The sequence below is a fragment of the Amblyomma maculatum genome, chromosome 4, assembly GCF_055883805.1.
Source record: "Amblyomma maculatum isolate TAMU_Amacu chromosome 4, ASM5588380v1, whole genome shotgun sequence".
Lineage (NCBI taxonomy): Eukaryota > Metazoa > Arthropoda > Arachnida > Ixodida > Ixodidae > Amblyomma > Amblyomma maculatum.
This window is the reverse complement of record NC_139347.1, coordinates 88,450,189-88,477,067: the sequence shown is the minus strand read 5'-3', so window position 1 is coordinate 88,477,067 and position 26,879 is coordinate 88,450,189. Positions and strand designations below refer to the sequence as shown.

The window sequence follows — 26,879 nt, the reverse complement described above, 5'->3', positions numbered from 1 at the left end:
TCGCCCTCCATGAAATGAAAGTTGCGGAAAACAGGCCCTGCGGGAGCAAGCAGCAAACGGCGGGTGGCGCTATCAGACCGAGCGATCTCTAGCGACCCAGGAGGAAACGCCACCAACCTTGAATAGGGGCTCTCCTTTGCTTTGCTATCGCATCACTTTTTTTCTGCCGCCCCTATACTTGAGCTCCGGTGCTCTTGATTTCACTCGGCGTTGTGGAGTCGCGTTCCGCCGGCTTCCTTTGATTCTGCTTTGTACCATTGATCTCGACGTGCAAAAGAGAATGTCGACATACTTCCGCAAGAGCGTTGAAGAAGGTGCTCTAAGGTTGCAAGTTTCTAAACACAAAACTAAATTTCAATTCACAGCCTTGAACAGCGATGCCCTTTTTTAGTCAGAACTCGAACATATCCACGTCATCGCACTGTGTCCTCTCTCTTTTAGCCAACTACGAGCTGGAGCAGCTGGAAGTTCGCGTGAGTTTGAATTACAGAGTTCCGCCTTATTTCCTTCCCATTATCACTATTGCAAACGCAGCAGGCATCGAAACAAAAAAATAAAGACCGGAAATGGTTGTCGGGAGTAGCGTCCCTGAACGAAGGTGTAATTTAGTTATGCCTGATCTTCCTTAATGAGGATCCTCCGCTGCGTCAAAGACAATATGCTTAGACCAGACTGAGCGGGCATCCATAATTGTGCGGCTGACGGTTGAACTGCATGAACCTAAAAAGCAACAAAACGAGTAACAAAAAAAAAAAAAAAGACAAAAGCCGCCTCGTGCGCGAGAGACGAGGCAGAGAAAACTGTGGTACATACGCGGATCCGTTGCTAAGATTGCATTTTCGATGCTCGTAAAAGAAAGAACAAAAAAATCAAGCATGTGCTGTCTTGAACCGTTGTACGCTCAGCACTAACCTCGCAATCCACGCTGAAACTAGCATGGCGCAGTGTCTCCATCTTTGTTAATGTATGCGGAAGGCTTTCACTGCAAAGCGAAAAATGAGAAGGAGAGAGAGAGAAAAAAAAAAGAAGACAAAACAAGAGGCTGCAAAACAAACTCAAAAGACGTCACTGCGAGATAACCCAAAGCAGCCTGGACCGCAGCCCCGCACTGCGAAGGCCAGCAATTGCGGCCGCTATGACGACATGGCCCCCTACAACGAACGCGCCGAGAGCACCAAATGAGATGATTTGTCGAAGCGAAACGCAGGGAGCACTCGAGTGTAATAACATGCGACGCACGTGCGCCGAGTCGTGCACACTGTAACGAAGCGGGGCTCTGCAAAACGAGAGGAGAATGAACGAGACAGGTAAACGCACTGTAGAATCGCCGCCAACGCCAAACATGGCAGACCGAATAACAGAACCTCGACTGGCCCTACTTGCCCCAACCAGCACACAACCGTATTAAGAAACGTAGGAACTAAAAAAAAATATATATACAAAAAAGGGGGCAGCTAAAAGAGGACATACACAACAGTTCGGTGCTTAAGAAGCGACTTCTTTCCTGCAAACCTTGTTTCCATTCTTGTTTCTTGCAACAGATGCAATTTATTTTACCGGTATATGAGAACATGCTCCCAACGTCGGAGAACCGCAAGAGCGGAGGTGGTACTTTCGTTTTCCCACACACGCATATGCGGCCGCCCCGTCCGTGGCGCTGCATGGCAAGCTATCGCGACTGGGCCCCGACGGGAATACGGTGGAGATGCGGAAAGAAAGAGGGAAAAGAAAAGGCAGGAGTAAAAGAAGGAACCAATAAAAAAGAAACGATGCCGCCGGAGAGTACACACACCACACGGCACGAGCGCGTGTTATCATAGTCGAATCTCGCGCTGAGAAGGGAAGCATCGCGTACAGCGAACACGAGCGTCCCCGCGTGCGCCTAACGGCTGAGCGAACACGCACGATACGGTGGCGGCTCGCGGAGAACGGCGAACTCCGAAAAGGACAGTGACAAACGAGCACGGCCAGCGAATTGATTCGGAAGGCGGAACGGAGCGTGGCTGACTAAAGTATATAAAGAGAATAAAGAGGGGAGTACGGAGCGTCCTTCAACCGCGCTCTTATAAAAACGCCACTTTATTGAACCCCACATCATCGCTCGGAAGTCTGGCACAGCGCGGAAAGGCTTTTCCGTGCAGATTTCTTTTTGTCTTTTCTTTTTTTTTCATTACCCCCGATTTCTTTCCGTGGTATTCAAAACGTGCAGAGATTGCTTACGGGCACGCGAACAAGGTGGTTCCATCCACCGGTGTGTAGCTAATTATTGCTACAAGAGTGCTGTTTAGTGCTTGCAAAGCTAGAGATACTAAAGATGCTCGAATTGGATAGAAAAATTGCTGAACTATAGGAGACATAGGAACCAAACGTCTTAGGAATATAAGGCCCAGATATAACCGTTCACTTCTGCGTTAGGTGCACGTACGTACATAAGCGCGTCCAAACCTCTCCCCTGGAAAGCAATCCACTGAACACAAGCGAAGAAGCTGAAAATAAATGACACAGACTAGACGCCGCGCTCAAGTACACCATCAGTCAGCGCCTCAGAGCGGAGCTCTTGTTCGGACGTGTGACGTCATAAAATTGCATAAATATACACTGCCCTTCCCCTAGAGAACACATCCGCAGCTTACGTTGTGGCTTATGGTGGTTTCACTGTACAATTTCTCATTGTCTAGATGACACAAAGAAATGGATCGCTGAGATAACAATATTCGGTGACTGCTTAGCGTTGGCGCTTCCCCACTATTACTACTGCTGCACTGCCTATTCCAGCACGGACCTCGTCCCAGATGGCAGTTCAAGGACCGCTCTCATGTTCCCACCGACGAAGACACAGATGGTTTGTGTGCGTGGGCAATTGAGGCCTACTACACAGCATAGCGAATCGCAGCAAGTCGAAGCTGAAGTCTGAAAGGGTACTCCGCAGTGGTACCCTCTCGGGTGAGTACGCTCTACGGACTTCAGCCAGGAAAAGACAGTGTGGACTCCGTATAACAGGTCTAGCGGTTGAATGCAGGAAAGGAAGGTGGTAGACGAAGCGTCGCCTGGCACTCACCTCGCCCCAGGCGTAGTCGGGCGGCTCAATGGCCGGGTACTTGGAAGGCTGGTCGAAGGCCACATTCTCCATGAACCACTTGAAGGATTTGCAGTTGAGTCGCTTGCGGAGCTCCTTCTGCGCGGTCAAGTCTCCGGGCTCCAGGTTGCGGTAGTGCGGCCGGCGCATGTACAGGTACTCCTTGTACTCGTCCATCCATACCTGCACAAATAGAGCGGGCGTAAAGTGCGCCCGCCGGCAGTTTTGCAGGGACTCACTGACAGAGCGCTTCCTGCTTTGGGGCAAAGGTGAGTGCGAGTTTTGCACACTCATCATCGTAGCTTCTGTTGTCGACCAGACTGCTTCCACTTAAAATCAGAAGTCACTCCCACTTCCCTGAGCCAACCGCGGCGCCTCAACCTCCTTTCCACCTTTTTACTGGCCCTTTCAAGAAGATTTGAGACTTGGAAAAATGGAAGTAAAAGGTAGCCTTGAGCAGCAGAGCCTTGCTACGTTTAAAGCCAACTCAAGACAAACAAAAGAGATCGAAGTGCTCCAAGACAACTGCTTAGAGAAAAATAAAAAGGTACAACTCCGGAACATTTCCCAAGACTGGAAGCGCAATTTCATCACACTGCCCCGCGGGCAGTCGTTGCCACTAACTATACTCAGAGCCTGTATACATACAACATGGCTTCAACGTTCCGAAAATCGCGGGGGGCCGAAATAACACTGACATGGTTCTTAGCTCACAACGTACATGGCCTGAGGGGCACACGTTAAATCGAAAGGACCTCCCGCTCGTCGACAGCGTCTCTTGGCGCTTTTATGCGGGCCAGAGCGGTGATACCGGTTTCGGCACGATCAGCGAGATGAACGAAATATATGAACTAAAGACGCGTGAGACTAGGAGAGCGGGACGGCTGGCTTTTTAACATATGAATGTTTCGTGCAGATTGTCGGTCGCGACCGTACTAAACATTGACACTTGTGCCGACTCAATGAGTCGTTATTTTTCGAGTACAAGCTGGATGTGAAATAAAGCACCTCAACTGTTCAGATCGCCACGAAGTCCGCGAAAAGGCAGAATCCCGTCGTCGCCGGAAGCAACGAGAAATGGATATTGCTCTTCACCTGAAGCGACCAACAATCGATGTTTCTGTTTCCGCGACAAAGCGTTGCTCTCAACTACAACATCGTGCGAAAAGGTAGCTAAACTTTTGCGCCCGCCTGCACTCTTAAAAGCTTGATGCAGCGTTAATTGAACAGCTGTTCAGAAGCGTCGCTTAAGCTGCTTAAATCTCGCTCCATTTCGCACAAAAGCAGGAATGGTCATTAACGTAACTCGCCGTGCCCTGAGCCTCACTGTAAAACGTAAAGCCTAACGTGGAAGAAAGAAGAAAATGTCGTTTTTCTCATTACAAGACGCCAAATAACAATAAAAAAGAAAGCGAAACCATAGCTTTTACCTAATCTAGTTTATCCATTCGTTAAATCAGAGCCGAAATCGTGACGACCTTCAACATCTTTTTTCTCTTTCGTCTTCTGTTCCCTGGACCCTGAGGCCGTAATCACTTAATGGCCACCGGTCATTTCCCATTAGACTCCCCTTTTTGGCGCTCCATTCGTGGACGGGGTCGTACCTTTATGTCCCTTTCCTGCAAGGCTTGTTTCAGTGTTTTTTTTTTCTTTCTTTTTTTTTTTTTTCTCGCGCAGCGGTTTTGAGACACAGAGAGCGATCATCGAGGAGGCTTAGCGAATCCCACAGCTCCCTTTTTTCCTCGGTCCCCTCTCTCGGCGCCACGTTAATTGCGAGGGAGAAAAGGAGCCGCGCGCACGGAAGCGTGCGAGGAACTCCGCCAGGGGCTTTCTTCAGCCGGCACGGGCGCGGTTTTACGAGCGTCTCATATACGAGGCCCAAATCGGCGCCACGGGTGCCCATTTCCAGCTGGCCACGAGTGCAAATAAAAAGCAGAAACAAAATCACAGCAGCCCCTCTGTTCCGTTCCGATAAACGTGCCCGGGTCAGTGCGAGTGTCCGGCTAAAGCCCATGTAGGTCCAGTTAAAATCAAGAGTTGAGAAATAAGGGACAGAGTAAAGTAAAAAAAAAGAAGCAAGGCAGAAAGAAAGACGAGAGTGTTTTCACGGACGACACGAGTGCCACGCCACCATACGGCCGATACTTTCTTTTTTTTTGTGTGTGCGTGTACAGTGACGCGGGCTATTGTTAAAAGGATATCTGTTTAAAACACCCCGTTCATAATTTAAGACTAGACAAAGTTTATCCTTTACCCTCTATTTTTGCCCTCCTTCTCTATTGTGATTTATGTTCGTTACTGCCAAGCTTGTGCGCCTGGCGCAGAGTAAGCGCCGGAAGCGGGTATCCGCTCTCCTGGGGTCAGTCAGGTTGTGGAGTTTGAGGATTACGGAAGGTCTGCGTGGCGCTCACTGATCGTAAATAAGAGAGCCCCATCAGTACGCTAGGGCTCACGGTTCTGTCGCTTTTTGTTATACGTATATATGATCCCACGCGTTCAGAAGTACCGGCCATTTGAAAGGGTACAGACGCTCGCAAATCAGAAAGGGACAATGCGCAGTGCCTCGACAGTTGAGCCCACGGAGGAGATCGCGCACGATGCGAAAAAATAATAATAAAAAAAAAAACCAGAAGAAAAAGCCTCTACTGCTGCACATCCAGGTAGAACGACAGGAAGAAGATGAGTACACGGTATCAAAAAGAGAACTGAAGAAGGTTAGAGGGGAGGAGCCTCAGTTCGCAAGTCGAGCGAACGCTCTGACAAGTGGTTCGTCTGGGCTCCATCGCCCAGGCATACGAACGGCATACGGACCGTCGCCCTGCACTGATGATGTCGGTCCCGCAGTGCTCCCCAAAAGATGCGCGCGGACAGCACGGATATCAGAGCGCCTCAAAGGTCTGCTCTATACGCAGCGACATGTCCAGCGGTAAGCTACGCTGCCGCAGGGCACAGAAGAATGCGGCTGTCTAACAGTGCGAAAGTCACTCATCCGATCATTAAGAGCCCAGCAACATTCTTGCTTGCTTCCTGAATAGCCCGCTAGGTCGTGACGTCACAGTCCATGTGTCGAAGCGCGGGTATTTCAGTATTTCTTTAAATCCCGCATGATGTCTAGCAAAATCGCCTAGCGCTTGTATGTCTCGTTCTAGTGCTTTCACAGTATAAACACAAACAAAAAAGAAAGGTGCCGTCGCAGCGTATTCTAGTATAGAAATTTCTCGTGGGAAGCGATTATACGGAAAGTCGTAGCTACACACTCTCGCGCTGTGCATTGGAAGTCATCGTCTTCATGAACTTCCAGCTGTGTGCAAAAGGTTTAGCACGTCCTACTCTATATGATAATGTTAAAACCCTGCTTTTCTTTTTGTTTCTCCAAATTGCGATTCCGAAATCACTCGCAGAGGCCAGTAAGTGCGGGTCCAGGCTCGAACAACACAGCATGCAGTCTTGGTTTGTTTGCGCAATGCTCACATTCAGAATCCGTATATATCCCCTGTACCGGTATTTAACTAAAAGACAAAAAGAAAACAATAAATAGAGAAGGAAAATGCACTGCGTGACAATTCGTTTCACGCGTGCTCGCGCGCCCGCCTTTATCATCGCTATGGGCGGGACTATGCGGTAAAATACACCAACGCGTTCACAACAAGCAAGAAGGGACGTGTAAAAAAGCGAACAAAACATCGCCTAAAAGGCGAGAACGAACATCTCTAAAGCCCGCCAGCTGACAATGACGCTTGTCCAATCAGCAGCTTGCGAAGCGTGAGAAACAGAATCAATACACACACAAGCTTCCATCACAGCCTCTCCTCTGATTTCACGAACATCCGCGATTCGACCCCTACACGAGAGAGAGAGAGAGAGTGTGTGACGGAGAAAGGGAGAGAGAGAGAGAGAGAGAGAGAGAGAGAGAGAAGTATCTGAATGAAAGTGTACTTAAAGCAAACTGTGACAGAAATCCATGGCGGGAAATAAAATTCGGTAAAACATGCTGCGTACGCGTTTAATTGCCGTCTCCCACGGCACCACCGGCCAAGACGGAGCAGCCAAGCGAAACGCAGCGCGCACCTCTACCAAGCGTGACGCCGGCGGTTGAGCCCGAGCCGCCTTGGCGGCAGAAGCTCCAGCGCTCTCGCCGTGATTAGGATGGAGGCTTGCGCGCTCCAATGGCTCTGTTCTGGAGAAGCCAGAGGGAGAGGCCGCACCAGCAGCAATCACGTCCGCCTGCCCAGCACTCAGTCATATGAGCGCGAATGGACGTCCGTGAATAGAGGCAGCATGGGTGGTGCCTCGCGACACTTTGCAAGCAGAAGCGTCTGTGCCTCTTTGTAAGGATAATGCGACACTGTTCCATTTTGAGTGCAGTGCGGCAGTAACGTTTTAAGCTCGTGCCTAAGGCGAGCGATAGGCACGGTCGCAGCCCCTTCCCACTCTCTAACAAAGAAAGAAAAAAGGGAGGCCGCAGGCGTCACAGTTTACAAGAAGTAACAGGAAAGCATGCCTCTTGCTTTACAAAACAAGGTACTTAAGAATCTGTGCTATGACAGCAAAAAAAAAAAAAAAAAAAAAAAAAAAAAAAAAAAAAGAGAAAGAAAATAAAACAGTACGTCCACAGTTAAGTTGTCCTTTTATGTAGTTGCGTATTCACACTCTTGCCCTCGGTGTCACAGTAGCGGTACAATCAGTGGTTTATTTTACAATTCATTTAGATCGCCCCAACCTACAGAGTGTCGAAATAATGCTGGTTACGCTTGTAGCGCACAGCGACGCTGTAAAGCGGAGGCGCTAAGATGGCGTTTCCAGCCGGCGAAAGAAGAGAATTAAGTTGAACGGCGCGCGCTCGGAGCGCATGCACGGCACGAGCTGTTCGATTCGAAGCGTGCAACGCTGGTCCTCTTTTTCTGGTACTCCGCTGCGACAGGGTAAATTCGCTACAGCGTCGCTGTACACTACACGCTCACCTCTGTCGGCAGTGTCACAGAGTATACAGAGGCATATGCAAATATTAGAAATTTAGGATCCCTAGTGAACAGCAGTTTAGTAAGGCCCAACGGCCCTCACACGCGCAAGAGACAAACACGCCCATCCAATAACCCGAAGAAGTGTCCACCAATATACAGGGTGGCGTTTTAAGACAAGCCTCTGTAGGCTTATTGGTGAGCGCAGAAAGGCTCCCTTCAATCACAATATCACAATCAGCCTGCCAGGACCGCTGATTGCCTGCCAAGACCCCAAGGCCACGCAGGCACTTCATACAGCTCGGTTAAAGCGGAACCTTATATGTGGGCTGGCAGCCAATATTATCGCGTCATACGCTTAAAGGCGGAGCTTAAGCGTCCCCCATAAATAAGCGTGGAAAACGATACCCCTGTCACACGAGCAAATTTAATGTCATTCGTATCAAATGACATTAGCATCTAATGTCATTATTCCCCTGCTACACGAGAAAGTTTAATGCCATTAGGTTCAGATGACATTTTTCATCGAATGAGATACTCTTGACGCAAGATACGCAGCAGAAACAAGTAACGCAACAACATATTCTGCGCACAGTGACATTAAAAAATTATATTTCTAGACTTTTGCTTTAAAACCTGTTAATTTAGGTGTAAAATTATGCGCACTGCAGGCTCTCGCGGAACGGTATTACTCTCGGTCACAGCAGTGGTCTATTAATGGCAGCGATTCACGATTATTTTGGGCTCTTTGTTCCTTGGTGGTCGCATCTCCCCGTATGTTTATCTCAGAACTATTTAAAGTTGTGACTGAGCTTCTCACAGTTTGGATGTCAGTTACATCCTCTATGTGTCTTCGTGCGTCCATTAATCGTCTATTATACGCGCACTATTGATCGTAGCAATCAGCTGCGTCATGCACACTCAGTTTGGTCGCATGTTGCGAACGAAAGGCACGCGGTTAATATAAGGCTGCCATGCGGTATTTATTAGCGCGTGAAACTAGTCGATACTTATCGTTCAAAGCTATGCCTCGCTATTTCCAGAGACAGCAGAACCATGTCACAGTGAGGGCGGCTTATGGCTCATCACATAGAACGTCAGGCACAAAATTCGTCAGACTTGAAATCTGCGCTCAGCAGCGTTTGCTACCAATTCTCTCTCTCTCTCTCTCTCTCTCTCCCCCCCCCCCCCCCCCTCCTCCTCCTTTTCGTCTGTCTCGCATTTATACAGCTCCTTCTAGTTCAGAAAGTTTTGTGCTTCTTTAGAAACGCAAGCTCAGTGCCTGGGGAGAAATGTGCTATAATGGCCTTGCAAGCGTTCCCCTGTAACGTGAAAACTTGCTATTCTCACGCCCTCTCTGCACTGCTGGCAGAAGCAAACTCACACAACGATACAGTCCTGCTCTCCTACCTCGTTATCGCGCAAAAAAAAAAAAAATGCAACACGGCGTTAAGACCTTATTTTTGTACAAAAATAAAACATTACAACGATGTCCGATTGCTCCGGTCAAGAGCTCCCAGAACGGAGCGAACTGCGTGGTTGCCCGCGCCGCCGCCGCCGCAGCGTGGCATTGATTTTGTAAAATTCCCCAACACAAAACCTCTGGTCTGCCTCCCAGACATCTAGAATCAGGAGCGCTTGTTAGGCTGTGGGCACCCACCTCAGCCACGCGGCGGTAGTTTCGGCCGACAAAGTCCCCGATGCCCGGGTTGGGGAAAGGCGCGAACTTGCGGTAGATGTGCCCGACGCGTGAGCAGGGCGCATCCACCATCGATCCGCCGCACTGCCAGATCTTGAAGGAGAGCTCGTACTGCTCGCCGCCCCAGACGTCCAGGCCTTCGTCGTAGCCGCCCAGCTCCCAGAAGTAGCGCCGGCTGATGGCGAACAGGCCGCCCGCCATCACGGGACTCCTGCGGCAGGGAAAAGGGAGGGTGACGACCTTCTACTCCCTCACGCTCAGTTATGACCATGGGGTTCAGCCTTGATGACGTGCGATTACGTAGCCGCAGCAAGAATGCGAATTTGCTCGCGTTCTTGTGCTTACACTTGTGTGGTGCGGAAAGTGCACTAGAGCTACAGGCTTGACACAAGCACTGTCTTTGCCAGAAGTAAACAGGCTGCACGGTTTCTTACTCACTCAAACAGAGGATCCCTAATGGCTTCCCTAATCATCGAAATGTCACGAAAGGTGAGGAGAACTGTTGTTCCTTACCTTACGGATGTTTAAACATTCAGGGGCGGTCTATGTGCTCCACTACACAACTGAGAAGTAAAACTATATAAACCTATGTTACGTGGTCCGGCATATAATTCGGTAGTGTACGACTGTGAGTTAATGTGCGCATGCAAGAAAGTAAACACATGGTAAAGTAACGATTAGTATTAAAGTGTTGCACAATAATATTGAAGCGGAGTTTAACTGGCCCCCAAATATTTTTGGCAACGACGGCGCCTATAGCAATGTCAAAAGCTAGTGCTCGCGAGTACATATGGGATGGAACTACTTTCCGCATATGTTGCCTAAATCTTCGTCGATTCTTCTGGTACCATTTATGTGTAACCACACACATCGGCGTGTTGCCATTGAAGGGAACCAATGTCGCAGTCAAGAGAAACGCGGTGCGAATGGAGCAAGGACCGTGATTCCTGCGATTGGAAGTACTGTATCATTGGAAATTATTGGAAGAAAGCTACGCTCCGAGGCGGATTTAGCCTGTTTACCTTCACAAGATGACCTTGAAAAAAAAAAAAAACACAATCCAAAGCTTTCATTTTCAGACAATTCGAACGTTTTCCTATCCAATTTGTAGCGAGCTGTTTCGAGGATCGCATTTCTCAGTTAATCGTGTTCATAACGATAATTACGTTAAGAGCATACCCCTGCGGCAGCGCACATAGTGTAGTATGCTCGAAATTTGTCGTTTGGTATATATATATATATATATATATATATATATATATATATATATATATATATATATATATATATATATATATATATATATATATATTACGCCTTGCATCGAAATTCCCTCTCTCTCTCCTCCCTCCCTTCCTCCATGCGGTAGGAAGCAGTTGACACGCCGCGTCTCGTCACACCTGATTTCTCTAATGCTAAAGCAAGTTCACAGGGCTAAGTTCCGTTGAGGTTGGCTCGTCCACTTAAAAAAAAAAAAAAAAGAAAAGAATAAAAAATCCGAGAGCACTGCTGAGCCTGCACTGCAGAAATGCGAAAGCCAGAGCGTTGCTGCTGCACAGGGTTCATCACGTTTGTTCTCATTATCAACTAAATGTACCGTCATTATCATCACTACTGTCATTATTGTCATTACACTAATTGCAGCGTCATTGTCATCGCTACTATCATCCTCACGGTAGACAAGCAGAAGTATGATATGCTTTTAACGATCCCGAGGTCATGGCGCAGTTGGTTAAAGCGCTCGGTTGGGGATCCGAGGGATAGAGGTTCGATCCCCGGCGGAGACGTGATTTTTATTTTTCTGATGACGTAATCATGCCATTATTTGATTGAGAGCATAGTGTGACCGGACCGGGCCCGGAGTATGAGCCATTAATGTCTTTTGCCTTAAAAAGAAACAAAAGAAAACATCAATCCGAACGGTTCCTGCAGTGTTTAGGCAGAGCGGACCGTGCAGCCGGATGCGTGTTGTGCACGCTCAGTAGAGAGTTTTAGCTTACCGTAATCCGCGATCCGCTACCGTGATCCGCCACCGCGCGTTCCACTGCGCATGTCCAGACCCCCCTTGACGCCGATAGATGGCGCCACATACTGAATGTCGGCACACAGACCTGCCGCGTCGGGACCAATCAGCTTGAGCCCATGCGTGGTAGAGGGTCACGGTGGCGGATCGCGGATCACGGTAAGCTACATCTCTCTAGTAGCGAGGGCAGGACTCACCGCGCCACTGTGCAGCCTATATATCGCCGCAAGCGCTCACTTGAATGGCTCGGTGGGGTTTGCCAGGTCCTCGGGCAGCAGTGGCAGGCGCTTGTAGTATAGCTCCCAGTCGAACGACCCTCGGGCGCCCTCGTCCTGTGCGCGGTAGGCGAACGTCTCGTAGTCGATGACGTCGATGAAGGGGCACACCACGGTGCGGTAGTCCTTGGCGATGGGATCCAGCAGCGGCGGCAGCCAGTTGGTATTGGCCTCGGTGTGTGAGTCCAGGAAGATAAGCACGTCGCCCGTCGCCTGGCGCGCGCCCAGCAGCCGCGCCCGGATCAGGCCCTCGCGACGGGTGGCCCTCACCACGCGCACCTTGCTCCAGTGCTGCGCGATGTAGTCCTCCAGCGGCTTCTTCAGCTGCTCTGCACGGCGCACACGTCGGAACGAAGTTATAGATGCGCCTCATCAAAGCTTTTGGCTGACGCTATGCTGAGCGCTCTTAAGCCATGGGACGAGAGGCTCCCATTCGGCTCAGCAAAGACAGTATACCGAGCCGTAATTTTTTCAACTCCTCTCTAATTTTCCTGAAAGACCAGCTGCTGGCCAGCCACTGAAAGTTATGCGATAATGCGGGGCAGTGCTGTTGACGCGCACCCGTTTAAAATCTAGCACTGCAAAGTTTAAGCATAACAAAGGCTACAGAGGATCACCGGATCGACGCTGGTTGGGCGCGCAGTGGCCACACCTGGCCGTGCCTACGCGTAATGTAATCCTTCAGATATGATATAGCTGCGCGAAAAAAATAACACACAAGACAGGGTACAGGACGAGCGCTTATGTCTGAAGGGTTACATTACGCGTAGGCACAGCGCTCGTCCTGTACCCTGTCTTGTGTGTGTCTTTTTTTTTCACGCAACTATATCATGTCTGAAGTATTGTACCAACTAGCCTGATAACACATCCTAAAGAAGCATATTTCTTCTACTCCGGCCCATCTTTATGTGTCCCTTCTTCCTACCCTCAAGTGGACACTTTGGTCGCGAACACAGTCGCTTCCACGCTGCGAGCAAGAAGCCCCACATTCTGCCTCAAAACCGTTTGACGCCAGGCGATGTAAGTGCGATTTTTGGAAATATTAAGCCATCACCGCGGGACATGTTAGGCGTGTGTGCAAGATCCTAAGATCCGAAAGGTGGCGGCAAGGTCGGCTTTTCCAGGACTGGTTGCGTATAGTTTGTTATGCCCAGCATCCAGGCTGGCTTGCAGAGTTGCGAAAACTAGCAGGAACGAGATAGGGTGTCCATCACACCAATCACGGCCTGACGGTGTTGGGTCCCGGTCGGAAAAAAACTACAGAAAATTTTCTGTTGTTACGACAGAATTTTTGTGCGGTATTTGACGGGAAATCTGTTTTTACAACAGAACGTTCTGTAGTAACTTAAGAAATTTCTGTAGTTAACACAAAAGTGCTACAGAACTACAGACAACGGAAATATACTACAGAAAAACTATAGAACTGCAGAATAAAGTACTACAGAACTTCAGAAAAATCTGACGTTTACGACAGAGCTACACAATATTTTGTCGTATTTTTGACGCGGTTCTCAGGGACAAATGTCCTAAGAAGATTTCCAATGTGTTGAAAAATGGACCCAAAAACAGTTATAAAGCTTCAGTATAAGCCCATGAATTGATGGCGGTGAATCGAGGAGTGGCCAGGATACTTGTCGAGATCGGTTGGCAAGCCATCTTCCGTTAGCGCTCGTCCTGTACCCTGTCTTGTGTGCGTCTTTCTTAGTTTTTTGCGCAACTATATCATGTTTGAAGTATTGCACCAACTAGCCCGACAACACATCCTACTGAAGTAATGTAATTAGTTATACGATTACACTAATAGGTCTCTGTAGAAATAAAACTCACTAGCAATTCCTACTTTTACGCGCGCCAGGAGTGTTAAACCGAAAGTGTGCATGAAAATATACATTGTGAAATGCCGCAAACTAACCGTAGGCTAAACGGTAATGCGCCGCGTACACCTCGAAAATGAGGATGGTAGCAAAAGAAAAGAACAGAACCAGCTGAGCTCCACACTGCTATTCCTGGTAGAAAAATGGCCGCGGCTTAGCTCGGATAAGTCTAGTTACGCAAGTAAAAGCTTTGAAATCACTTGGTTACGCCTCAGTTAAGCTACGTTTAGGCTTTCCTAGACATGCATTGTTAATTACATATTTCGCTCGCCTTTGAGCAAATTGGTTGAGGTTCAACTCGGCCGAACCATGGTTATACGGAGTGAAAGATCGGTTAAGCAAGGTTGGACGCAGTTTAGCTTTAGTTCACCTTTTCTTGTACAAGCCTTGGTCAACCTTTATTGTTCAACACTGGACAATGCTTCGGCTTTTGTGCCGATTAAAGCAAAGACTCTCCTATGATCGGTGAAATAGTTCGCCATAGATTGAAGGTCCGAAACTTCCAGGTCACACCCAACTGCGAGAACTTGTGGAACACCAGGTCCAAATCGGTTCTGTACTACGTCGTTGACACGTTTTACACGCTGCCTCTCAAGACGAGCCTCTCTTTCATCTTAGGTTTCTGAGCTAGTCTGTCAGGCTTCCTTTCACGGTTATTAGGAAATGCTCGTTCCCGGCGCAAATCTGCAAGGTGGTCAGGCTCGGCCTGGCGTCTTCGATTCATTGCCCAACGACTAGTACCTGTAACCGGTTCTTCCATAGCTCTGTGAAGCACCGAGTAGCGCCCGCGCTTATATCAGGCGAACGACGAGTGACACGGTTATTATATGTGCACCCGCAATGCGTAGCGAGCGCGCGGGGTCGAGCCAGCTGCGAGTCACGTGGTCAGGCGCATGCTTTCAAGGTCATTTGCGCAGACACGGCGAAATCGGTGCCGCTAGGTTAACAAATCCCAAATGAACCTGCTCGCTCACATCAATCACCCCTGGTGACAAGCAGGCGAATATCTAGCACAATGACGCAGAGCGTTAAAGATATTATCCAGTGCCTATAAACGGCCCCGGGTAATCGCCAGTCGAAATGAAACGCGCTTTTCACCGAATGCACAACTCAATCGCGTATAGAGGTAATCTCTTTTAAAAAGTCTTCCAATGTATCTCACAAACATCACAGTGCGCAGAACACGGAGATAATGCCAGGAGCTGAACTAAACATCATACTGTCTTCGAAAGCCTAACAATACACGGTGTGATAGTTGCCCATGCACTGCTGCATCCTGCGACCAAATTTAACCCAACAAGAGCTGTAACAGCCTGGCGCATAGGCAGCATGTTGGGCCTCGTTAACTCTGGGCTGTCGCACCCAGTGAAAAAAAAAAAAAAAAAAAAAAAAAAAAAAAAAAAAAAAAAAAGCGCCACCACGGCTTTAAGGCACACGCAGTGGGGCGGAAGTGCGCGCCTCGTTAACAAGTTTAGAACGCCGCAAAATAGCTCCGGCGAGTCGCTCGGGAAGTTTAACGCGCGTCGCCTTGTGCTAAGTCAACCGAAAGGTCAACTTGAAGAGAGAGATAGAAAAAAAATACACACGCGCGAGAGACAGCGATCCTAGCGAACAGCGTATACATTTGCCAAAGCTCGGTTCACGTTTATCATCAGCAAGCACAGCGGCCAAATTTGGCGCCGAGGCGGCAATCTATTTTCTCAGACAGCTCCGGAGGCCCGCCTTTCTTCGTCAGATAAAGGTAATTAGGCCCGGGCCTGAGCGCGAGCAGCAAAGGATGATTGATTCATCCCACATGTGCGCCAAAGTGCGCCGAAGTCTTGGTTGGGAGCTTTAACAACTTGGTTAAACGAAAAGATCAACACAATCAAGAGGTAAGGGACAAGAAGCAATCTCATTATTCTCGAAGTTTCATGTAAGGCCTTAAACTTCGAGCTGCCGCGCAGGCCGTTATGAACTTGCGTTAGAGAACACTGACCCCCCCCCCCCTCTCTCTCTCTCTCTCTCTCTCTCTCTCTCTCTCTCTCTCTCTCTCTCTCTCCAACTACCGCCAATTAAACCGGGACAACAATACCAACGACATTAAGGCGACAAATTTGGCAGAAATGTGTTGAGAAAAAAAAAAAAAAAGAAGACCGGGCGTCGCATCAAAGGCGCTGCTCAGAAAGACCATTCAGATGCCCAAGGGAAGCCGGAAAATCAGCAACCGCACGCACGCGTCACTACAGGCCCAGTATTCGTAAAGGACATGGGCTGCATTTGTGTCGCATTTGTACGCAACGCAGATTAGGCATCGTCATTGTCGTTGCCTGTTCACGCAGACACTGGTCTCGCTACAGATGTATTCTCTACGTGTGCTCGCGCTATCCCAAGATTGTGCACGCAAGCGAGTGCTCGAGATTAGCAGAATAGACTAAGCAGCCCATTTATCACGACCCTTGCCACGCGATAAGCAGTAATGGATGGCGGCCGTGTTTTTACTTGATGCCTGCCTACCTACGTCTTGCTTGCGATGCATCATAATAAAACCTGCGCAAAGGAAGTCCATCTGGCATAGGAAGTTTGCTGCTGCAGTCGGTAGCGAAGTAATTCAACAGGCCAATTCTGAGCGTTGGAAGGCAGCCAGCGGTGCGTGTCGTGTAGTCGTAGACATATGCCAACATTATCACTTCATGGTACATAATTATTTTGAAAGCGTGAAAACAAAATCACGAGAGCTGCAATCATTTAATAATAATAAAAAAAAAAACGAGCGCAACTGCCGTGATTCCAATGTACAAGCTCAAAAACAAACGAGGCCTTCATCTAAATTACGTTCCCCTGAAATATTTGCATCATGCCCGCTTGAATGCAGGTCTACATGAACTTACGAAGGGGCACAAAGCCGAATGCAACACACAAAGCGAACTAGCTTATCCAATCAGATCTACGGCGAACACGTTTCAGATGCTCGGCTTTGGTGATAACACGAGTGTGCTGCTCAGCACAATAATAATAATAAAAAAATAGATAGAATGAGTTTCTTTAGACGCAAATTACAGACTAAAATTGAGAAAAACGCAAGTGAAAGTAATGAAGTTCGTTTGCAAACGCCGAGGTCGCATGACAACGCACGACGCATTTCTCCGAGCATTTATTATTTTCTTTTCACCGAACGAAAGTCGCGCGCGCCCATAGAGTAAAAGTTCCAATAACAGCGAAGGCTGCAGGGGCAGCGGCCGGCCCCGTCTGTTAGTGCACTGCTTCGGTAGACGGAAAAGAGAGACCCGATTCTCCCGAGGCAGAGCACCGGACTGGAAAGATGACTTCCCCACACGAAGAAGAGCATCACGCGGGGACCCCCTCCAGGGAGAAGACGACCCGGATGAGGGGCTTATCGCGCTGCAGCCCCCATAAACGAGGAAAGAACAAAAATAAAAAAAGCAGAGCAGAGAGGAAAGGATAAGCGAGACGAGGGATTTTCATTAGTCTCTATATACACACACACAGCGGCCCGATCCGTCAGGCAGCCGTCTTAGGTCCTCCGATCCAGCTCATCCTGCTGCTGGCTGCTTCCTCGAGCCGGATGGTGACAGTCTTGTCTTCCTTCCCGAGCACACGCCGCAGCTTTCTGGTCCAACCTCTGACAAGCCATCGTGTACATGCGCGGCGCCCAAAGACCTTTCTTATGCGCTCGGCTTTGGGTAGGCTGCGCGCGCCTTTTTCGGGAGCCGGAAGAAGTCCCTGCCTCGCTCTTCAGCCCTCGTTAGCCCGCCGATCCCGTAAGTGTGCCACCCTCTTGCGCCCACTCCTCCTTCGCATCCTCCACGAGGCCAGGCCGTTCCGAAGCGACGACATACGGCAAAGGGAGAGGGGAAAGGGGGGAGCAAGAAAAAGCGGTGATGGGGGCAAGCAGGGATAAGTTTGGGCTGTCGAGCGATATTTTCGGCATTTTTCCGGTCGTTGCAGCGAACGGCCTCTGGCCAGGTCAAAACGAGCTTCCCTATCGCGAGATAATCGTGCCGGCAGCTGTCGCTAATGCAACCGTACGACGACGAGGATCCGAGCACGAACCAATGCCTCGTCTTCGACCGCGCGCCCGCCGCTCTCTGTGGACCCGGATGTGGCGGAAGCTAAGAGCGTTCTGTTTACTTTCGTTTTTCTGCTGAATGTTTCTCCTTGTCCTCCTCCTTATCCACTGCTCGCTTTCTTCCCCATCCGCAACACCCTCCATTTCTTTTACTTTTTTCCCCATTTGCGCAAATCATCTGCTACCCACCCTACCCACCCTACCCACCCTACCTCCCCACCCTTCTATTCCCTCCTCCCCATCCCACCACCTCTCTTCCTGGACATGTCGTTGGCTCGTTTCACGGTGGAAAACAACCTTTCAGGCTCTTTCCTCTTTGGGCACGATAATCGACCCAACAAACAACGCGCCGCTGACCTTGGCTGCTCAGGGAAGAAAAGGGGAGACCCGATAAGAGGCGGCAGGATCGCAACCCGCATTCACTCTGCTTTGCTCAGTGGCGCTAGATGCCTAGCTGCGTTTGTGCGCTCCTTGTTTTTACGGAGCACATCAGCGAAGATTGCTGATAAGGTCTTTATTATTCGCTAGGAGAGGGAAGGGGACGTCGCTACGTCGTAATGGTTTCGGATATCGAGTGCTCGCGCACAGGGGGATGCTGCGTGTGAGACAAGTTACCCGTTTTGCCTAAACAAGTTATTTGATGGTCCAGATGAGAACATTGGAAACAAAGAGGGGGGCGCGAACTGGTTCTGGCGTCCCAACATCAGGTTTTAGGCAATTCTGGTGTCTTTGTCCAATCTCCTCGGCGCGGTAGAAGCTTCAGGTACGTCCCCCCCCCCCCCCCCCCCCCCACATCGAATATAAAATAACAATAAATGTTCCAGGCAGGGACTTTTCTTCAGGACACTTGACGGAGCAAGACGAGAGCGGCGGAAAACTGATAGTAAAACAATAAAAGAAGAGGAAGGGTACCTGCCCTAAAGCAAAGTCCCAAACTGTGCGTATGACGTTCGTCGCTATAAGTGCGGTTCGGGGACCATACAAGACAGGTAAGCACGGCTAGTCGGTATGGATTCATCATTGATGAAATTATGAGCACAAGACTGGAGGAAGTAACACCGTCAAGTTAGTGAGTTTTTCTTACTTCAGCCTGCTTGAGAGATGCAGTTCCTTCATTGACCAAGCGGCGGATATTCTGAACTTCCATTTTTCTTTGTCTCACTTAGTCGTGACGTCGAACGTGGCGAAAGCAACAGAAGGTGGGAAGCGAACGAATGACAATCGCGACCGGCACGGACGCTGCGCCGCTGCTGGCCACCCCACTGCCGCCGCACCACTAAAGACGCTCACAGTCCAGCCCCGTCGCAGGGACAATGTTCCGCCAATTCGTCGCACAGCCGGCAAGGTCGATCAACTCGTCGGGCTAGAAGGGACCAAACGCGTGCCAAAACTATTAGCACGATGAGAGGTCAATTTCAAAGGTGCGATCGAAATGATAGCGATGGTAACAGGAACTAGTTCGTTAAACATATATTATAGTTTACAGAAGGAAAGTAAAGTATGTCATGGTCATGGGCATAAACAAATCTGACTGCACTTTTTCGCGTTTAAAAAGAGGTTGTGTCATATCTGTGTGTACTGTAGCAGAAGGTTTGTTCGGCGACATTGAGGGCGGCGGGAGCAGCGATGCGATGCACTACGCGAGAGTCTCTCTCCCTCTCTCTGAGCAATAGAAACGCGGCTTATTTTTATGAATGTCAGTCTTCTTCTTCTTCTTCTTCTTCTTCTTCGCAGTAATAATATAATATTGCAAACGCCCTCTCTCAAAATGGCGGCAGTGTGCGACGAGCTTCCCCGACCGCCCGCCGCAGGTGTTCGCGCGAGAGTGCGGTCACTACCACTCGCGTCGCCGGACGGATCGGAATGAGCGGCGGCATTGTGCCACAGCCTTTCTTGTGAGCCTTCCGTGGGAGGCGGGAGGAGCGTGCACTCGAGTCGTGGCCCTGATGCCGAAGGCCTTTCTTCTCCGCGAGAATCGCATTCTCGACGTTAATTCCGCTTACCCCATGAGAGAGCTAATTACCGACTGGGTGCAGCGTAAAGATGAGGGCGGAAACAGAGTTGCAAGAAGTTGAGCTTTTATTGATTTCAGGACGCGCGTCGCGTTTCGCGGTGCGTTTCGCTATTGTGTCGCACCAGCGCTAGCTGAATTCACTCGAGCAGTTGTTACTGTGTTCTGTTGTGTTGGGTTTTACAGCGCATAAGTGACTAAGGATATTATGCGCCACACGCAAGTGTACTGTTTCTTTTTGTGAAGAATTAACTGCAATGTTGTTAGGCTATTTTAGCTTGTTTATTAGCATTGTTTAATTTAAGCAATTAAAATACAAGGAATATCAACAATTGCATTCTCGCCTAGGAGAAGTGATGGATGGAATGGTATCTGTTCGGTGTAAAACTGGGTAAAGTGTTTTTTTCCTTAGTCTTTCGAATTTTTTACATGACATTCAAATGTGGTTTACTGTGATATTCATCTCTGCGTCCTTCACATATTGGTTTATCTTTTTTAGTAAGTATGAAGTTGTGTGCCAGATGTGTGTGTCCAATGCGGACACGACAGAATGTTACCTCGATGAAACGTTTTTGGTGATTGCATGATTTCCATTCCTCATTAACAGGTTTAATACCGTGTAGTTTGGTGTTTATCTCAGTGTTCCACGAAGCCTGCCATTTTACCCTTAACTTTCTTTGCACAAGTTTTATGATATCTTTTGCGGTATATTAACGTTTTGTATATTTAGCTTTGTGGAGGGCTGAGGCATACGCATCGGCTTGCTCATTACCTCTACTGCCTACATGTCTAGGCACCCGGAAAAAACTTTATTACACGCACCTGTGTTTCAGCTATTACTACACGATGTATTATGTCTCCTATTAATGGTTATGTTGCATTTCTGGAGAGTAGTGCAATGATTGCGCTAAGGGAGCCTGCGTAAATTATACTGCTTTTAATGTTGTTGTCCACTGTTTGTTCCACGGCCAAGGAAATCGCATAGCATTTAGTAATGAAGACTGATACACACAGAGGCACCCTTGCTATTGTTTTCCTCTTTTTCGTCTACTACGGCGCTGCCAATACAGTGTCCTGTTTTAGAACTATCTGTATAAAATGCTCTGTACTTTCTGTATTTTTCTTCCAGGGCTAGGAACTCCTTAATATATGTGCACATGGTGTTTGCCTTTTGTAAAACTGCGTTAATGAAAACTCACATACAGACGGGGAGTTGTATACCATGGCGGCAAAGGGGTCTTCGGGCTATCTACGGAAGTACATCCAGTGTGTTTATTTATTTGTATTTTCCTTCATAATGGAAGAGGAGTGGTCTGATTGCTTGGGTGTTTTTGTTAAACAGTGTTCTGGATGGGCATTTTGTAACTATAGGATAATAGATACGTGTCGGTAGTGAACGAATCTTTGTATGAGCATGTGAGGATGGATCTTCTGTCATCAGAGGACGGTTGGTGTTTTTACACATAAAGACTATTTATATGCGATGTCCTGTACGCTCCGGTTGAAAGACGCAAACCTGAATTATGTACTGGGTCCAATCGCTTAAGATATGAAGGTCTTGAAGATCCATACACTATGCAGCCATAGTCAAGGCACGAGCGTGTAACGGAACGGTAAATCTGTAATCGGGCAGCACCTATCGGATCTCCAATGTTTTCGTGAAAGCACTTTCAATATGTTCGGGAATTGGGAGGCCTGCCATTTTAGACGGTTTATATGAGGAAGAAATAACAGTTTTCTTTATCGTTAGTAATACCTAAATATGTGTGTTTATGTTTTACTGGTATTGCTATGTCATTTAGGAAGAGGGTGGAATTGGCCTGTGAGCCTCGTTTCAGCGAAAAGATTGGTTTGGTTTTGGTTTTGTGGGGTTTAACGTCCCAAAGCGACTAAGGCTATGAGAGACGCCGTAGAGGAGGACTCCGGATATTTCGACCACCTGGGGATCTTTAACGTGCACTGACATCGCACAGCACACGGACGCCACTCCGTTTCGCCTCCATCGAAACGCAACCGCCGAGGTCGGGTTCGAACTGAGTACCGCCACTGATGTTTGCGCAGAGATTCCGAATCCGTTCCTGTCTGCCCAAGTCACTAGCTTATTTATTGTCAGCTGGATTTATCTCTCACGTGCCACTATACTACAGGATGTACATACAATTGGGAGATCGTCAACATCGACCGAATACATAATGAGGATCGACACATGAACGGTAGTTTTACAAATCTATATAGCGAATAGGTATGATTTTACATACATTGAACACCGAAGTCGCTTTAAATTTGTACCGTTTAATGTGGCCGTTTCAGAGAGGCCTACCACGGACGGAGTCGTGGTCTGTCCGTCATGCGTCGGAGGCCACCGCCGCCGACGACGCTGTGCTTCGATTTGATTTATGAGGTTGGACGTCCCAAAGCGACATCGGCTAAGGGAGAGCCGTAGCGGAGGGGTCCAATAATTTCTACCACCTCGGGTTCTTTAACGTGCACTGCCCTCGCACAGAACAATGGCACCCTTGTCATTCGTCTCTGTCTATAAACGCGGCTGCCGCGATCGAACCCACGTCCTTGGAATCGGCAGTTAAGCAACTTAACCACTCAACCACTGCGAAGAGGCTACGCGGTGAGTTTAAAGAGGCATATGCGAAATGAAATTATGGACCGGAGAATACTGCACAGTCATATGGGCTTTCATTGCCGTTAGTGCCACGTAAACCGACCGCGTTTAATTTACGTTTACTTGTGTAAGCACCAAATGAAGCGCTAGCGAAACAATTACATCGCACACAGCCCGGCGAGATAGTAGTTGAGGGAAATTAAGCCGTATCGCCGTTTATTTGCGCCTGCAACGCGATAGCAGGTTTTTCTTTTTATTGGTACTGAACAGCGTTGATTTCCTTACCAAGGAGCTAACACTTCTGAATCTTAGCATTGATGGTACATCGGTTTGATGTTGAATGTGCATTGCTTACCCGTAAGTGCGAGCCTTTTATAATCTGACTAGCTTCGTTTGTATAAGCTACGTTCATATGGTTTCACTATCACCAAGATATACGTTTGGAGACTCTACGGCAGATGAAGGCAGAGGCCGCTTACCTATACGCTGAAATTTTAGGTCGCATTTAAATTTGTAACTGTGAATTAACTTAGCGGGCGTGTTTATTATTATTATTATTATTATTATTATTATTATTATTATTATTATTATTTCGATGAGACAAAACTTTCACTAACACGGCTCATTTTTGTCTCAGTGAAATCGTCCAAACATTCATTTTAGGGTTATGTTTATTTAATAAAGTGCCCCTAAGAATCAGTCACATCACGCCTTCATATGGAGCGTAACCAATTGGGCCCGACGGCGGAAGCAGACCGATACAGAAACGCACGGAGGCAGAAACGAGGGCTGAGGAAGAACGATGCTTGGACAAGTCGGCGAAGAATTAGCTCAACACTTTGACTTGTGAGCCAACTGAACTTGGCAGCCAAAATTCTCGTGAAGTTAAATGGGCTGAAGAGCTACGGTGTCATTCCGAGCAGTGTGCTGAGCACCGTTCTATCTTCTTGCCGTAGGCCTTGTCTTTCACGTAGAAAAGTTCGTACATAGTTTCGTTTTATTTTTTCAACCAATGATGTTATCTCTACTGAGGAGACGAACCCTTATCATGGGCTTATTTATTGCCTTTGGCGCTGAGGCGCAAATGTTGCGGTAAATAGATGGGTTCGAGGTAAACTGCAGTCACAGATTTCGAATCGCGGTGATTGTGCGTTCATAACACGTATCACGTACCTTTGTTGCTGTAGTCGTCGGCCAGGATGATCTCTTTGATGAGCTCGGGCGGCGACCGGTTGAGCACGCTGGTGGCCGTACGCAGCAGCGTCGTCCAGTGCTCGTTGTGGAAGGGCACCACCACACTCGCCGTGGGAAGCTTGGACACGTAGCGCTTCTTCTGACACCTGCACAACCACAAGAAGCGCAAACACGGTTGTAGGTAAGCTACGACGGCAACGAGTAATACGCAACAACAAAACACTGTACAAGGCCACGGATTAATTTTGAACATCAGCTACATATGTGTGGGCCTATAGATAACGTGATGTTTAGTACAGCAAAAACGTTTGCACTATTTTGGATCCCACGGCTAACAAGTACGTCAAGAAATCAGCAGTTTAAAGACGTACCGGTGCAACCTCGAACGCCACGAGTTCTTTACCGTGCACCGGTATCGAAAAACACGGGCGTTCTTAAATGCTTAACTTTTCAAGTTGCGCTCACCAGAGCCAGGGTTCTCGAGAGAAAGACACAGGTTCGACACACAATTTTTGAGCACAGCTGTGGGCTTTCTCTAGAATCGCCTTAGATAAAGACAAACATATAAAAGAAGGAGGCAGGCCTAGGCTCTGTGTCTTGTGCGACAGTCCTGTGTCCTTATTTCAGTGTTTCTCTTTTATATGCGCTAAGATGATTCCGGAAAAAGCAAAACATCTAGCCCGTTTTCGAATTCGCTTAAAATTTTGCGCGCTTGCTATATGCCCAGAAGGAGTGTTCATCGTTGGCAAGCGTTCTTGTCCACCCTTGAAATACAGAATTCCAGTTTAGATTAAATGTGGCGCTCTAAAAACGAAACAATGGCTATCGTCGGTCTGCCGCCGAAGGCAATGACAAAGGCGAAAACAACATGAAAGCAAAGGCAAGAAACTAAGAAACATCGCCTGTAATTACTAATAATTCACAATAATGCAAAAGAGAGAGCTAATGTTAACGGGACACATGATGCTCTCTCTGGTACAGAAGCTGTTTGCGTATTGTAAACCTTTAACACAAAGCGCTGTCGAAAAGATACGATTTGATGAATAGCAGAAAAAAAAAAAAAAAAAAAACACGAAAGAGCTGCGAACTAGGAGGCCCGCAGAAACTAGCCTGTCCGATTGCTGACGAAAAAGAATCAGAAAAATAATTGAGCTGCCTCCTCGATCAATGGAGATCCGGGTCAGAGCAGAATCGTGTTTCGCTCGCGGGCGCTTATTAATGTACACTCATTCGTTCCGAAAATGTGATCAGGTAATTCAATAAATCGCGGATAAGCCCCACCGACCGCGGCTGAAGGGCATGACTGCTAGAGGGAGGCAGCACGGCATGCGTGGATGATTAAAGCAGTGATGCCTACGTCACTGTGCTTTCAATTACGGGCCTGAGAAATGCGAGTGCCGCCTCTTGCCCGGCACTCGCCCTTTTCGTACTTTTAATTCATCCCCATCATATGCCCTCCGGCTAGCCGGCTCTCGCGGACCGGCTAAGGCACGCAAAAGTGCTGTCTGCTGCACTTGAACACGTAAAAAAAAAAAAAAAAAAAAAAACTCAGCAATAACTAAACGAGAAACACACTAAGAGAAGAAATGGCTCATTCGGGCCCTTTATTTTTGTACCAAAAAAGCAATGAAATCATCTTATCGCATAGAGAGGTTTAGCAAAGCTGTGTACCGAATACATTCGCAATAAGAAGTCGCAAGGCTGCGCACGTAACAATGGACGACGCATCTTAATGGCGGAAGGGACGCTTTTAACCTGGGAGCGCAGTGGCGCAACCCCCTTTCGTGTACACAGGGTGCGGTGGAAGAGACATTTGTTTTTTAATCGATATTTATTGCCTCGGGCATCAGTAAGGTATGAGATGAAGGATGAATCAAGATATATTTTGATGAAGCATTTCAATTCAGATAAGCCAAGCACCATGCGAACGGTAAGCTCGTACCACCCTTGCATCACCGATGGGTGGTAATGGAGATTGAACGCGGCACCTACCCGCATGCTAGGCGGACGCACTGACCACAAGGAGCTTGCAACAATCACATGACCCTCGTTTCTTTCTTCCCTTTCTTTAAATTAATTACCGTGCCTGACTATACTTTACTCAGAACGGTTCCAACCACCACATGAACCTGTAGAAAGTTTAAGAAAAGTAACACGGAATAAATAAACAAATAAATAAATAGTACGGCCGATTTAGCCTGGTTAGGCCAATATGCGAAACTAATTGAGCTATCACTTTAAGCCGATGTGGACACCGGTAGTTTTTAAGGCTTGTACAACCTGCAAGCCGCTGCTTCTAAATCGAGAAGGTTGTCTCCAGCGCGCCAGAGGACGGTGGGACCTTGTTCCTATTTTACTTGTTTGGCAGCAAGACGACAGCAGCACCGGATGCTAATCGGGCCGAATTTTCTTTTCTGCAATGCGTATAAATTACACAAGCGTGTTGGAGCGAAGCTTTGCGGCTTGAACGTGCACAGAGATGAGTACTTCGGAGCGGAACTTCTGCTTCTTCAACAGGGACACGAGAATGCACGACGATGCGGCGCGGAGCCACGCAGAGTTGGAGGCGAAACCAGTGAGCACGGGTGTTGGTTTGCTATACCCTAAAACGCGCTCAGGAGGTAGCGTTTCTAACAGATACTGGAAGCACAACGACACTGCTCGCAACAGCGATGGACAATAGAGCACACGCGTTCAAGTACATGCACCCCAAGTCGACACGTGAGAATGGGCGAAGCTGTGTGTCATAGTTCTCATTCATTTCTGTCCCCAATCACATTTCAATTCTAACTTTGTGGCACGCACTCGAAATCGTGCTCCATTTGTTACGGACTAATCGCAGTTAGCTATAGATATAGTAAGTATAACGTTAGCAAAGAGAAGAGGAGATCGACTATAAGGCAAGGGACAGAGAGAGAAAGGGGGAGAGGGAACTTGCAAATGGTTGTCTTTTTGATAAACCTTGAAGCTAATCGTGAACTGCGATTAGTACTACACCCCCATGTTATGCAAGTTTGCTTTCCTGCCTTGACTCAACGAAGACTTACTTTCGAAGAGGAGCAAAAAAAAAAAAAAAAAAAAAA

At 48.1% G+C, this 26,879-nt stretch overlaps 1 protein-coding gene across 1 annotated transcript in view; it reads right to left on the bottom strand.

Annotated features, from left to right (window-relative positions):
• Pgant6 (Polypeptide N-Acetylgalactosaminyltransferase 6) overlaps nt 1–26,879 on the bottom strand; it is a 255,036-nt gene that overhangs the window by 8,105 nt on the left and 220,052 nt on the right. Inside the window, exons 4-7 of the mRNA XM_084602132.1 lie at nt 23,776–23,942; nt 11,994–12,360; nt 9,695–9,944; nt 3,059–3,259 (exon numbers count right to left, since the gene is read on the bottom strand). Coding sequence (XP_084458258.1) covers nt 3,059–3,259; nt 9,695–9,944; nt 11,994–12,360; nt 23,776–23,942 — 985 coding nt within the window. The remainder of the gene's footprint in view (nt 1–3,058; nt 3,260–9,694; nt 9,945–11,993; nt 12,361–23,775; nt 23,943–26,879) is intronic.